General features: G+C 35.8%; 1 protein-coding gene across 1 annotated transcript in view; it reads left to right on the forward strand.

The window, feature by feature from the left end:
• The first annotated feature begins 1503 nt into the window (after window positions 1-1503).
• LOC136802765 (uncharacterized) overlaps window positions 1504-14233 on the forward strand; it is a 31897-nt gene continuing 19167 nt past the window's right edge. The window contains exons 1-3 of the mRNA XM_067059524.1: window positions 1504-2181; window positions 2514-2544; window positions 4426-4709. Of these exons, the coding sequence (XP_066915625.1) occupies window positions 1536-2181; window positions 2514-2544; window positions 4426-4709 (961 nt within the window). The 5' untranslated portion in view covers window positions 1504-1535. The remainder of the gene's footprint in view (window positions 2182-2513; window positions 2545-4425; window positions 4710-14233) is intronic.

Genomic DNA, 14233 nt, shown 5'->3' on the forward strand with positions numbered 1-14233 from the left:
TTTCCACACTGACTTGCCAATGTTACTGTTATCTTTCTAAGGTTTTGTAGAAGCAAACGGGCCGCTCCATTAAGGTAGCCCGGTAGTCTGTACAATTTAGGTAGCACATGACTACAAATTGTTTCCACACTGACTTGCCAATGTTACTGTTATCTTTCTAAGGTTTTGTAGAAGCAAACGGGCCGCTCCATTAAGGTAGCCCGGTAGTCTGTACAATTTAGGTAGCACATGACTACAAATTGTTTCTGCCTTTCTAAGGTTTTGTAGAAACAAACAGGCCGCTCCGTTAAGGTAGCCCGGTAGTCTGCACAATTTAGGTAGTACAAGACTACAAATTGTAATTGTTGCCACGCATTTATGCTTGCCTATACGAAGTGTCTCATTCAAGAAAATTGATATCGTTACGAATCTTGCTAGAATATATCCCTTATGCTCTTGTGATCATTAAGTGAAACAGGCTCAAACCATATTTGTAAGATTGTAGGTAGGTAGGTGTTCAGTAAAGTTAACATATAAAAAAATACTTATCTTATAATTGGGTCTTGTCTTTGCTCTTCTCCCCTCAAAAAGAATCTCTTCAATATACATACAAAACTTCTCACAAAAAAAACTTCAAAAAAATGTTAAAACCTTCGTAGTGAAATTTTTCATTCAATAAACTATTCTTTTGATTAAAAACAAAAGAAGTTTTCATGCTTTAGTAAATCCTTTTATTTCGCTTCGCGCACTTTCTCTATAGCTCTAGATATTTTATCTGACCGCCCTAGAATATAAGAAATTTTATCTAATTTTAGGATAACGTACACTTTTTTCAAAACTCGAAAATTTTAATTTTAATTTAAGAAATGAGATCTTAAAATCAGTTAAGTTTTCTTAAATTGAGATGACTATCTAGCTTAAGAAAATTATTTTTTACAGTGACTACCTTAGGTTTTGTAGAGGTCTGCGATTCAGACTAGCCTGAGTTCGAATTTTCGTTTGATTAAGAAAACATGTATTGTGAAAATGGCTAAAATTGAATCCAAATTGGTTAGAAAAGATAAAAAGAAATTTGAATTAGCCTGAAAAATATTTTTCCAAAACAAATTATTAGATGACCCAGAAAAAAGTATAAGGGTTTGATGGCTTATTGTGTCCAAAATAATGTGAATTTTTAATGATTTTATTTTGCATTGTAATAAAAAAGAGAAAACAAACTTAAAATTTGGCATGTTATAGCTTTTTTATAATTGGTACAGAGGTTCTCAAGTTTTTAAAACTTCTAAATTCAAAATTTACTTTTGAAAAAGTCGAAAAAACACGTCAACAAAGGGGGGGGGTATAAAACATCATAAAACACCACTTATACCGTGGGGAAGCAAACAAAAACCGACATTGTCCGCACATACCCAACACCCATTTTTGACTAATCCCCCCGGGTTACTACAATACTGTAGAAAATTTTCTTGCACTCAAAACACAAACCCTATGATATAGGCTAATAATATTTCTTTCATCTAATTTAGTAAACAAATTGTTTAAAGTGAAAAATCAAAATGGGTAGTTCAAACTCAAAAGTAATTATTGAAAATGGCAATTACTTGAAGGCGACTTTAAGTATCGATATTCACCTAAAAGATGGCTTATTAGGAATGTGTCGTGATACAACGTTGGTTCAAATTCTTTTACCTGCTGATGGTATCGACCTGTTCAATTTTTTCACCGATCCTATGAGGAAAAGGAAGCTAGACACTTTGTTGAACCAAAAGAAAATTTTTCAGGATCAATACGATTTAATTTTACCCCAAAATGGTTTAACGGACTCTAAAAATTGGGACGTGACTATCATAACCCTTGTTGCTATGGAATTTCTTATGCTACCAAATCCTTCCAAAGCAATTATAAAGGATGCTCGGAAGTCTAGAAACGGTATTAAACACGGCAACCCGGAAGAGTTTAAACAGCAACAGAAATTTGATGACACCATGGACGATATTGATAAGCTGCTGATCAAACTAAAATATGCTAAAATGATTGATTTTCATAACTTAAGAAATCAGACTGTACAAATTGATTTGAATACTTTGATGAACTACCACAAGACGCTGATGACAAACATGCAAAATCACCTCATTAATGAACAAAATAAAGCAAGTAAAGACATTTTGAAACAAGTTATCGATTCTTGGAACGTCAAAAGAGGTGAATATATTCTATTTTCTTCTATATAATTACTTTCTCTTGATTATACAGGGAAACTTGACCCTTGTTTAATGGAACTCAATCCCTTTCATTGCCGTTAGTAAACCTCTTTAGATACTTGAACCTCTCAATTTTTTATCAAATATTATTTTTATACCCTACCTTATTAATCGACTGAAGAAATGACCCTTTTTGACATAAATATTTATCACTTGGAATCCTAATATTACATTCAAAACTTTACGTGACATTTTTTGGGGGTTATCCCCACTTTCTCCTCGTGTCAAAGACCTGACGAAGTAAATTTATGTCTCTGTATTTTTTTCATTTAGAACGTCAAAAATTGGAATCTAAGGAGATCAGGTAACTTTTTGCCCGAAATTCGCCGGTAAAAAGTGTCGAAGAGATTACTCAGTTACTTAAGTTTTTTTACCGACGAATATTTGAGGTCGAACATAAATTCTTGCCGACTGACGTTTGTGAGCAAGGGCTATCAGAGGGACAATGTGGCCTTGACAGTTTGTATTATATCTTGGTTTTATCATGTAGTTTAAAGCTTCGGTTGTTTTCAGTTAAGGTGGGAGTCACATGAAGCTTTGAGATTTGGTGAAAAAATTATCGATTTCGAGATTTTGCGCGTTTCATGACCCTATACCCTTTCTGAACACACCTTGAAAATTTTAAGGCTGTAGCATTTATATTTCCTGAGATATAAGGTTTTTTCTAGACCTTGATCTGAAGTATTTTCCTTAGCAACGAAAAATCATACCCGTTGCTAGGGCCCAATTTCTTTATGGCTGATCTAAACATAGGATCATGGCATACCAAACGAAAGATCTTTTTACGCCCTTTTCGGGCGTCTAAGTCAATAACGCCTTTTTTCCGCGGGATTTCCTAATATGACGTAATCAAAGATGGTAACCGAAAAAGTAATATTTTTAAAAAACACACGAATTTGGAGGCTGTCAGCAGTGTTTTTGACTATGAAAGCTGTTTTAATTTGGAAATGTTGGACTGACTGATGACACTTTTAGCTCTTTGATGTCATTCTTCTCAACTAAGGAAGCTTGAGCCAGGTGAGACCAAAGACTTGATTCCCAAAGTCAACGTTTCTGATGAACACCGAAAAACTTTGAAGAACAAACTTTAATGGACCGAAGGCATATTTAATGATGTATCTATTCAAAGATCCAAGTGTTAAAGATATTGAAAGCCTGGAGGCTGGTTTAACAATTGTGTGAGATGAATTATTGAAGGTCTGGGACTATTAGGTGTGGGATTATTTACATTCACGAGGAGAAATTGTGCACGGCACGCGTGATGTCCAACGTCCAAGTGGATTCTTGTATTACTACAGATAAACGTTAAATTAACTTATAACTGACAGATGCAGTGAGGAAAATATACTAGGATGATCTATTACATTGAAAATGTGGTTATTGTTGTGAAAACACATTAAAATTGACTTAAATCGATGTTGACGTGGAGTTTGGCGCAAAATTTTAAGGATTGGCGCGCATCACGTGAAAGTGATAATTTAGAATTTCTGGACTATTATGGTATTTCAAAGCCCTTTCTAAAGTATATAAAGTAGTACTTTATTCCATTTTAGTCAAACACAGAAAGAATTTTGTAAAACGGTCGATTTATTAGAGAAATAGAGATTTATATCTCACTTCTGACTTTACGGACCATTTTCTCAAAATAGGTTTCAGGGGGTTTTCGCACACCTTGGCAACGTTTTTTCAGGATTGGAAAGAGCTATGATCATGAAATTTTCAGGAGTTGCTCCATTTATGGTTTGCTATGGAATGAATGGAGTAGAATTTTGAAAAAATCACTTTTCAATTTCAAAACCCGAAAAAACTTAAATTTTCCATTTTTTAGGTTCCAGACCCCCTGAAATGAAATTTTGAAAAAAATTTCCATTCATTCCACAGCTTCTCCAAATACTAGCAACCTCCAAAAAAAATTTTTGGAATAGCTTTTATAGATTTTTCTAAAACGCTGCCATAGTATTTTGATAGTGCATTACCCCCTGGCTGATATTACCCCCGTCTTGGCTATTTTTAGAATTTTTTTTTAATTTTTCACATTCTCTATAGTTATATTACATTTTTGGAAAGTTTCATTTACAAATCTTTTCTGCTTCAAAAGATATGATGAAAAATGTAAAATTTCAATTTTCTCTATCCTTCATGTGACTCCCTTAAGTATTTAAAATGGATGAATTTTATTTTGCAGGCTTGAAAGAAACCTTTACAAAGACGTTCAAATCACTTTGAATTTCAAAAACTTGAACATTGCTAATATCACTGCTATTGATGTCGGCAAAGAAATCGACGAAAAAACAGAAATCGTATATGAAGGATTACAACAAAACGAATACTTGATCAGACCATTGAATGATATACTGTTAGTTCAGATTCGTAAGGAGATGGCGTCGGGGTTCGTTCATTCTATTAAAATGAAAACATTGCAAACTGATGGCACCAATCAAGAGTTTGTTGTTAATGTCAAAGGAAGAGGTAGGTTTTATACTTTATCAAAAAGTATCGTTATACATATTCAGAACACACATTTCTGTCTATGTTTTTGAAGTTGTATATCCTCAGGACAGTCGAGGCAAGTTTCAAAGATAATTTGGGTGACGCCCAACGTTTCTGATTTGCATGTCCAAAAAGGACATAAGTTTGACGCAGAAAATTGGGGACTTTTAACATTGTCATTTATTCTTCAAAAGAAGCGTATAAGGATGGAGAGAAACTTAATTTTTTCTCTTTTTATTAGAAATTAGAGAAAAAGCGCTTTATAACGCCATAATTGAAGACGTAAATTTGAATATCTCAAAAGGTACTGATTAAAACATTATTTAATTTTGCTCAATGAAAGGTATTGGTAATCTCAAACTTTTGAGAAAAAAAAGATGACGTCATTGTTTTTTCAAAATACATTTTTCGTGAATTGTTTCCTCTCAAAATAAAGGATGCATCTAATCTAAGGTGAAAATTTCATCCTGTTTTAATCATTACTTTTTGAGATACATGCCATAAGTTACACAAGTCCCCTCAAAAGAAGCCTTTTATAATATGTGAGAATTTAGTGTCACATCAAAAAGGAATTCAAATCGAAATTTTTTCTAGTATGATTCGAGAAAACTAAACAAACATTGACGCAATGGCGAAAATTTTTGGTCTACTTGGACGGCCTATGAAAGGACCCTAATTCAAACATGAAGAAAGCAATACAGAGCTGTTAATGAAGGCCAAAAACTACCTTTCCAAAAGAAAAAGTTTAACAACTAACTGAACCCAAAACTAGCAAATCAATCCAGAGAAAAAATATATACGACAAAATCAATAGTAAGGATCTGAAGGATCATCGATGGAAATAGTTCAAAACAAATGCTCGAATATTACCACTATCAAAGCCTAGTGTAAAAGCTGTCACTTAGTACACATCCATCGACCCAATGCCACACACCTAAATAACCATTTCCATCTGACATACACATGAAAAGACAAATCCAATAAAACGACAAATCCGGTGCCAATATTGTAAGGGTGGTAGCTCAGTTTCGACCTTTGTTGCTGGACCGACTTATGTACCAAGAAGAAAACAGGGTCACCTGCGACACAGGTCCACCGAAGTAGCAAAAATAAAAATCGGCAAGATCAAAGTAAATAAAATAGAAAAAATATCATGAAAAATCCAGTAGGCTATCACAAGATAACTTTGAGTCGGCGCCGAACTCTTCAAGAAAGGAAGATCTACCATACAATCTCTTCAAGACTTTCCGTATTCCTGGTTTGTTTGCACCTTGTTTCAGCATTCTCCTAAACAGGCAGTGACAAGACTCGATAAAACTACTAGTTAAAAAAGACATTCAAGCAATACGGAGACTCAGCAAGTCTTGGAAGTCATGTTGGAAGATCTGTCTGGCATTCTAACGATTTCAAAAGGAAATGCATCCGGGGGGGGTACTACCCTTGTCGTCCGACGGGGGTGATCCGCTGAGGTTCGAAAAATGGACCCTACGTGGGACTCGAAATTTGCGAAAAAAGTGACCCTGAATGGGACTGAAATTCCAAAATGTTCTTAAATTTTCTACTTTTTCCCCAAATTTTCCAAAATTAGGCACCCTACGAGGGACTGGTTTTTCTATTTTAGTGTTTTTGCGACCCTACCTGGGACTCGTGGATGTTTAAAAAGGTACCCTGACCAGCGGAGCATCCCCGTAACCCATTTTGCCCTAGTACCTCCCGGGAATGCATCACGTTCATCAAAAAGTTTGCCTTTAGAAATAACTTATTTTAAATTTGAATATCAACATCCAAAAATGAAGCAATTTTATTACCATGTCCCTTCTTTAATTCTAATTCAGGTCGATTGTTATATTTTAGAATGTTTTTCAAATTCAAGACGACTCGAAAATTTCGCACAGTGCACGATTATTCATAGATGATAGATAGATCATAGAATGAAACAATAATATTAAACAGCAGTTGGTATTCTTGCTATTTTTTGTCATTTTTGGCTGTTTCAGGTCTACTTTAAAAGGCTGTAACTTTTTACCCAAGAAAGATACTATAATCTGAACACAGATTGCATAAATGAGGGCTGAGAAAATGTCAAAAAGCTTGAGATACACATACTTTTGAGATGGATTTAATAATAAAATTTATTTAAAAATTTATCGAATATCTTTGTCAAGATAAATTTGCAAAGTACTAAGCCGCAACAGTCAACCTTTTTTGTCCAATGAAAAGATTACGTCATGAAAAAGTTTCGCGCTAACAAAAAAGAAAGTGGATGTATCGATATAAATGCAAAAAGACCAGCTAGAAAATATCTGAAGTGACTCCAAAATTGGAGACAAAAAACTCAGACTGGTATCGAAAATAACTATAAAGTGAAAGTTTGCCTGAATTTTAAAAGCTCAAAGTATATATAGGTATATATAGTATGCAGTGCTGACGAGTCCTAATAAAGACGAAATGCATATGCTGCTCTGCCACCCCAAATCTCCTGAGTGAATATAGTTGGACAGAAATTTTTATTTCTTCACATATATATATTTGCTATATTTTGGTCATTTTTGGGTGTTATAGCCCTACTCAACAGGGATAACTTTTTACTTTTTACCTTAGTAAGATACGTACTCTTCAGGTTAGGGGGGGGGGGCGTTCAAATAAATGGGGGGGGGGTGGAGAATTTTCGAGATCTTAATAAACGGGACCTAATTGCCGGGGGGGTTTGGAAATCGTACTTTTGAAAACCCAAAAATAAGGAAATTTGGACCAAAATCAGGCTATTTAGAGCAAAATAAGAGACCTTCTCTTTGACAATTCTTAAAAATTAATAAATGGGGGGATTCTATTCGAAAAATTAACAAGCGGGGACCGTTTATTTGGAACCTTAGAGTAAAATCTGTGCAGAGAGAGATTCGAAATCCTCCATGTTCAAATATACTTTAGTCTCATCGCAAGCAAGAAGTAAGAATCTTCATTTTTCAATCTTCTTTAATTTTTCTTCATATTATCTCTCAATATTTCAAAAACTTTTATTATTTTAGATTATTCAACTTTTATATAACTTTCCAACGATGAAGAACTTTTTACTTTATAAATGAGTCCTGAGAAATTGCTTAAAAAAGTAAAGTATTTTGAGACAGACTTTCATGACATTGGATACAATACTTCCTCAATCGAACAAAATCAAACACAATCAACTTTGACTGGCATTTAATTTGGCTGATACCTTGAAAAATAAACATGACGGGTGTTTAATTTGGGCATTAAGGGGTATTTTTGGCAATATATTGCTAAATAAAAAAAATGACTGTTTTCAGGCTCAAAAAAGCACAACTTTTGAAAAATACATGAAATATTTAAAATAGGCTGAGCAGGCTGAGTAGGGTATTGTTTGGATTTCAGAGCAATTTTAAGATTAATTTTCTTTCTGCATGAAAATTTCTTCCCTTAAAGCTAAAACTTTTTTACCGCAGTTGCTTGCCCTTCATCCCTATCGTCTTTTTGTATAAAATTCCCATTTCTGCACTAAGATTCTTGTTATTTTTCCAGAATCTTTGAAAATCAATTTTTCCCGAGATAAACAGCATAAGATTGAAAGGGTTTATTTCTAAAGGTAATGAAAATCTTTAATACAATTGCCTTACTTTCGAAAGCTTGTTTTTGAACTACCCTCAGTCCTGGTTTTCTTTTCGCTAGAAAAATGGCAAAGGAATTTTAGTGCGGAAACGAGAATCTTATACAAAAAGACGGATACATTTTTAAATCAATGACCAAGCATTTGGTTCTCATAATCAATACCGTAAATTTGTCTAATATTGACATCCCTCACTTAATTTCAATACCCTTCTTTAAACTGGGAATAATAAAAGGTCGGGATCGCTGGTAAAGGGTCAGAGAGGAAAACATCTCTTTTGTCACAGATCAGTGATTCTGACCTTTCTTTTAATCCTATCTATAAGAAGGGTGCTGGAATTATATGAGGGATGTCGAAATTAGGCCATTTTGTAAAAATAATAATAATCGATCAGCTGTAATTAAGCCCTCCGTACCTAGTGAAGCAAGCGTGTCGAAAATTGAAAAATTGCACTGATCGAACCGCAACGGCAATCGCTATTAACCCGACCTCGACCTCGATCCTGACTCTTGAAAAAGGCCGACCCTCGACCCTTGGAAAAAAGCCGACTCTCGACCGAAATACAATAAAAAGTGGACCCTGGGTAAAAAAACAGTTTTTAACAGTGTTTTAAAATGAGATTGGAATATCCTAATATTAGATATTGAGCAGACAATCGCAGGGGAATGGGACACTTTTTATAAGAATATGTCAACGCCTCGTCGCCCCCCCCCCCCCCCCGGGTCACTATCATCTGCTTTTTGAATTTGATGTTTTACTGTGAGTGGAAGACCCGAAGATAATAAAATATGATCTCTCGTGCGTCAACGTAAAACGTAAGTTAAGCTTGAGATACATCGTTACGAGGCTGATTATACATGTTGGTCAATAATATGATGCCATGGGGGGGGGGGGGGTTTGTGAAGAATGATCTCATCCTCCCCCCCCCCCACCGACGACTATTTTTAAGTGTTCTAATGATTAGTTTTTGAAATATTCATCCAAAAAAATCTTATAAAAGTAACCAAAGCATTTTTTTTTACCCAGGGTCGGCTTTTTATAGTATTTTGGTCGAGGGTCGGCTTTTCTTCCAAGGGTCGAGGGTCCGACCTTTTTCAAGAGACAGGGTCGAGGTCGAGGTCGAGGTCAGGTTAATAGAGATTGCCAACCGCAACCCATTCATCGAATTTGAATGAACACTCACAATGTTAAAAAAAATCTTAGAGCTCAATTATTTTATTTACTCAAACTTTAATTGTTCAATACCCAATGCATGGAGTTAGATTGTTCAATTGGTTCGACAAGTTCGATTGATCGGGTCTGGCTTAATGTCTTTAGATTATCGATAGCTATTGATTATTACCCAAGTACCCTCGCCCCCGGATATTTACTTACTTATACCCCACACCTATTTTTACTTGTAAAAAAGATCACAAAAGCTGTCTGCGTTGTTGTAGTGATATGGTAATGTTAAAGAGCAACTCTTTAATTGCAAGATTCCTATCACTTTATTGGTGCATTTACTAAAGTCTGTCCAGATATAATTGGCAGTGGAAACAAGAATGCCTGTAACTTTTGATAGTCAAATATAATTATGGAAATTTTTTTTGCTTGTTTTAGAGAATCAAAAGCGCTATATTTGAATGTATTTTTGGTTGAAAAACTCGCGATTTTTAGCGGTTTAATTTGCGATTGTAAAAATTGAGCTTTTTTTCTACTTATGCTATAACATTCATTTTTACACCAGTGGTAGTTCAACCTTAGGTTAAGAAGTTTGTTAAATTTCAAGGCAAACAGAAAAGTCCTTCGGAAGATATGGGACCCGAAATACCCTTTGGTAGCAATTTTCTGTGAAATATCAAATCTCCAACTTATTACTAAAAACGGGGGTTATGTTATCTTTTTTGAACAGTGCAATTAAAAGTTGGAAAATGTTAAGTGTTGGTGCATTGGTATTATTGGTATCATTGATTATTTCGAAACGAAGTGAAATCATACAGTATAATTGTTTTTATTGAAAGGATAAGCATGAACTTATATTGCCTTTGTTATTTTTAAGTCATTAAAGAACTTTGCTAATTCCCAAAACACTAAACACAGTTTGGCTATGAGGTCATTAAAGGGACATAACAGTACTTGTCAAATTTGTAAACAAACTGTATGCAGCGGATACAAAATCAAAACAAATGTCACATGTCAAAATAAAAAATCAAACCAAATATGGCCAATTTGATTGTTTAATTGTTTTACAAGTTTGTTTTGGACACGTGATTTTAATTGTTCTCTTTAATGACACGTGGTTCGTGCAATGTTTACATTTTACTACTTTATGTCCCTTAAAGAGATTGTAAAATGTGTTATGATCGAAAAACTGTTTCATCAACCATATCACTACCCCCGTTTTGTAGTATAAGTTGGAGATTTGATATTTCACAGAAAAGTGCTACCAAGGGGTATTTCGGGTCCCAGATCTTCCGAAGGACTTTTCTGTTTGCCTTGAAATTTAACAAACTTCTTAACCTAAGGTTGAACTACCACTGGTGTAAAAATGAATGTTATAGCATAAGTAGAAAAAAAGCTCAATTTTTACAATTGCAAATTAAACCGCTAAAAATCGCAAATTTTTCAACCAAAAATACATTCAAATATAGCGCTTTTGATTCTCTAAAACAAGCAAAAAAAATTTCCATAATTATATTTGACTACCAAAAGTTACAGGCATTCTTGTTTCCACTGCCAATTATATCTGGACAGACTTTAACTATACAAACATAATATGCAAAAAGAAATAAAAATCTCTCGACCTCTCAAATACTCTAAATACTCTTGATTGAACCTGAGGCTAGAAAAATACAAAGAAAGTCTAATTAAGATTTGAAATAAAGTAAGAATAGCTAAATTCCTCATTTCGGAAATCAGCCAGTTCCGGATTAAAAGGGCCAATTCCGGAATATGGAAAACAATGCGGAACTCTAAAGGTAAAATGGCCTTAGAGCAAACAGAGGGCAAAAGGAGGCCCGAAATAGAGTATGAAGCCAATGCGACCAAAGGAAGAAATGAAATGCCCAAAAGACACTAACGGTCTGTGACCAGAAAATAGCTAGGAAAATGACTCCAAGATCGACCAAACGAGTCACAGACCAGGTGAAAGAGCGACCAAAATACAAGAAAAATCTAAAGGATCCTCTGAGGTAACGACAAATGATACAATGATAGATAATTTTTTGAACAAAGGTGTTTCCATTGACAACCCAGAAACCCTGATTTCTCAACTCGTGAAGTGTGTGTAGACGATCTCTGTGAGCACACTTCTCGTGACATCATCGAACGATTGACTCGGATAACTCGTGATTCTTCGGTAATAGTTGGAAGTCTAGGTTGTATTTTCGTAATCTTCCACCAACACGAAGTACTCCTAACTCATCAATAAATGGATTAAGACTGGAAATTGGGCTGTGTTCTGCGACGTAGTTTTGCTTCTTCAAGGCTGCAATTTCGTCTGTAAACTTTACTTGCTGGGTGGTGGTGATGATGAGCCTTACTGCTTCATTTACTTCTTCAATGGTGGGATGAAGTGATCTTTTGATGTTTGGAATAAGTTATGCGTACGAAACGTAGAATTAATGCGACGATACGACATAGCCTTTTCCAATTTGATATATGTTTGATTAACCTCAAAAACACATTATTTGTTGCATCTTTGATCATGATTGCATTTACTTTCTTGAGTTCTGTATCGTTGACGTCTAGTTCGGTGAGGGCTTTGATTTTTCCATGTGCTTTCGTCTTGCCAGAGGAATTTTGGCCCATGTATCCACATTTTGATCTTGTTCCTATCTTTGGTAGAAATTCCTCTTGAGGAGATGCCAGCTGTATTGTCAGTCGTTTTGATGTACCTCCAGGCTTCAGGGTCAGAGTAGATGAATGAATAGTGTGGACACGATTTGCCACAAAGGATTTGAATCTATTGGTAGTTTTGTGGAGATAGCTCAAAACCACCTCACTGTCGGTCCAGAATACATGTTTGGCATCTTTGATTTGTACTTTTTTCTCGACAAGATTGCAGATTTTCGTGGATATCACTCCTGCTGTCAGCTCAAGCCTTGGTATTGATACGAATTTGATTAGTTCAACACGTGATTTGCCAATTACCAAGGAACAATGGATTTCTCCTTCTTTGTTGGCTTGTATCAAGTGTGTCACTTGTCCATATCCTCTCTCAGAAGCATCTGAGAAGTGATGGATTGATTTCTCAACTGGTGGTTATATGGCTGATAACATCGTGGTATGCTGATCAATTTGATATCTTGTCCAATCAGTTGCAATATCCTCTAGAATTTGATCATCCCAGCCATCTTGCACAAAGTTTGGAGAATAACTCTTCCTTTTAGAATGAATGGTGATATCAATCCAAGAGGGTCATAGATGCTGCTTATCATGGACAACATTCCTCGTCTTGTCAGAGGTTTCTACTTCGCTTCTGCCAGATCGAATTTGAACACGTTATCAGTGAAATTCCAGGACACATCGAGTGCTTTGTCCCCAGCTGGCACACGACGTTGCTTCAACGTTCATCTAACGTTATATGGACGTTATGGACATTAGATAAACGTTGAAACAACGTTGTGTGCCAGCTGAGTCAGTGAGTCCACCCAGTAGGGATGCATCCTTGAGTGACGATACAAGATCCGCTTTTGGAAGATAATTGAGCACGGTTTGAGCACGGTTTGACTGTTGGTTACGAACTTTACGATGTTGAATCCTCCTCGTTTGCATAGCGATTTGACACCCTGTATCATTTCAATGGTTTTTTGATTGTCAAAGGTTGTTCTTCTGAGTACATAGCTTGAACAGCTTGGTGATGATCCTGCACCAAAGACGTGGACGTTCATTTTGTAGTCCATAGGTGTTGAATTTAGATAGTTGTCTTTCCACCAAAGGAAGCGAAGAAGGTATCGCTGGTTTTCAAGAACAAACATTTGGTAAAACATAGCTTGGATGTCTGCCATTACTCCAATACGACCTTAACGAAAACGTGACAGGACTCCAACAATTTGATTGGTCAAGTCTGGTCCGGTTAACAATTGTTTATTCCGCGATTGATTCTGGAACTCAGCTCCATAATCCAGGACGACTCGGATTTTCCCTAGTTTTCGTGGATGATACACTCAATGGTGAGGAAGATATCAAACTTTCTTGTCATCTGGTAATGGTTTGGCGATTCTTCAATATGGTATCCATAAACGTCATGCAGTGTCCATTTCTTTCACATTGGTCTTGAAAACGAAGTGATTACTCTTTGATTTTTCTTATATGTCAGTGACAATGGTTCTGTGACATCCAATTGATTGACTCTTTGTGGAGGATTCTAATAGTCCAACGATGTACCATCCAAGAACGGTGCAATGAGCAAATGGACCTTTATATCCATCTTGACTTGGGATGACTACGACTGGCTCGATAGCTTTGAGGCAGCCTGTACCGATAAGAAGCTCGACAGGTTGATTGCCATTGTCAGGTAAGCTATCTTTGATTTTGCTCAGGTAATCCCATGCTCTAATCTTGGATTTGGTGGCGATCTCATTTTGGTCGACTGGTAGATCTTCTCTTGAGAATACTTTCTTGACAGTGATCGTTTGGTTGCTGTTTAACGCTCTGACACTCAGCTCCTTGACGACGGTAGAATTGACTTCACCAGTTCCATTCACTGTGGTGATTAATAATGAGGTGATACGTCCTTTGATGTTCATCTGGTCAACCAAGGTATTAGCAATAAACGACACTTGGCTGCAGGGGTCAAGCATCGGGTGTGTTTTTCTGATAAGGGATCGTCTGCATGTTTGATGCAGATGGGAACCACACACATTGATATAACTTCATGACAATTGGTTGCACGACAAGTTTT

The sequence above is a fragment of the Clytia hemisphaerica genome, unplaced genomic scaffold (assembly GCF_902728285.1).
Source record: "Clytia hemisphaerica strain Z4C2 unplaced genomic scaffold, Clytia hemisphaerica genome assembly, whole genome shotgun sequence".
NCBI classification, from domain to species: Eukaryota; Metazoa; Cnidaria; class Hydrozoa; order Leptothecata; family Clytiidae; genus Clytia; species Clytia hemisphaerica.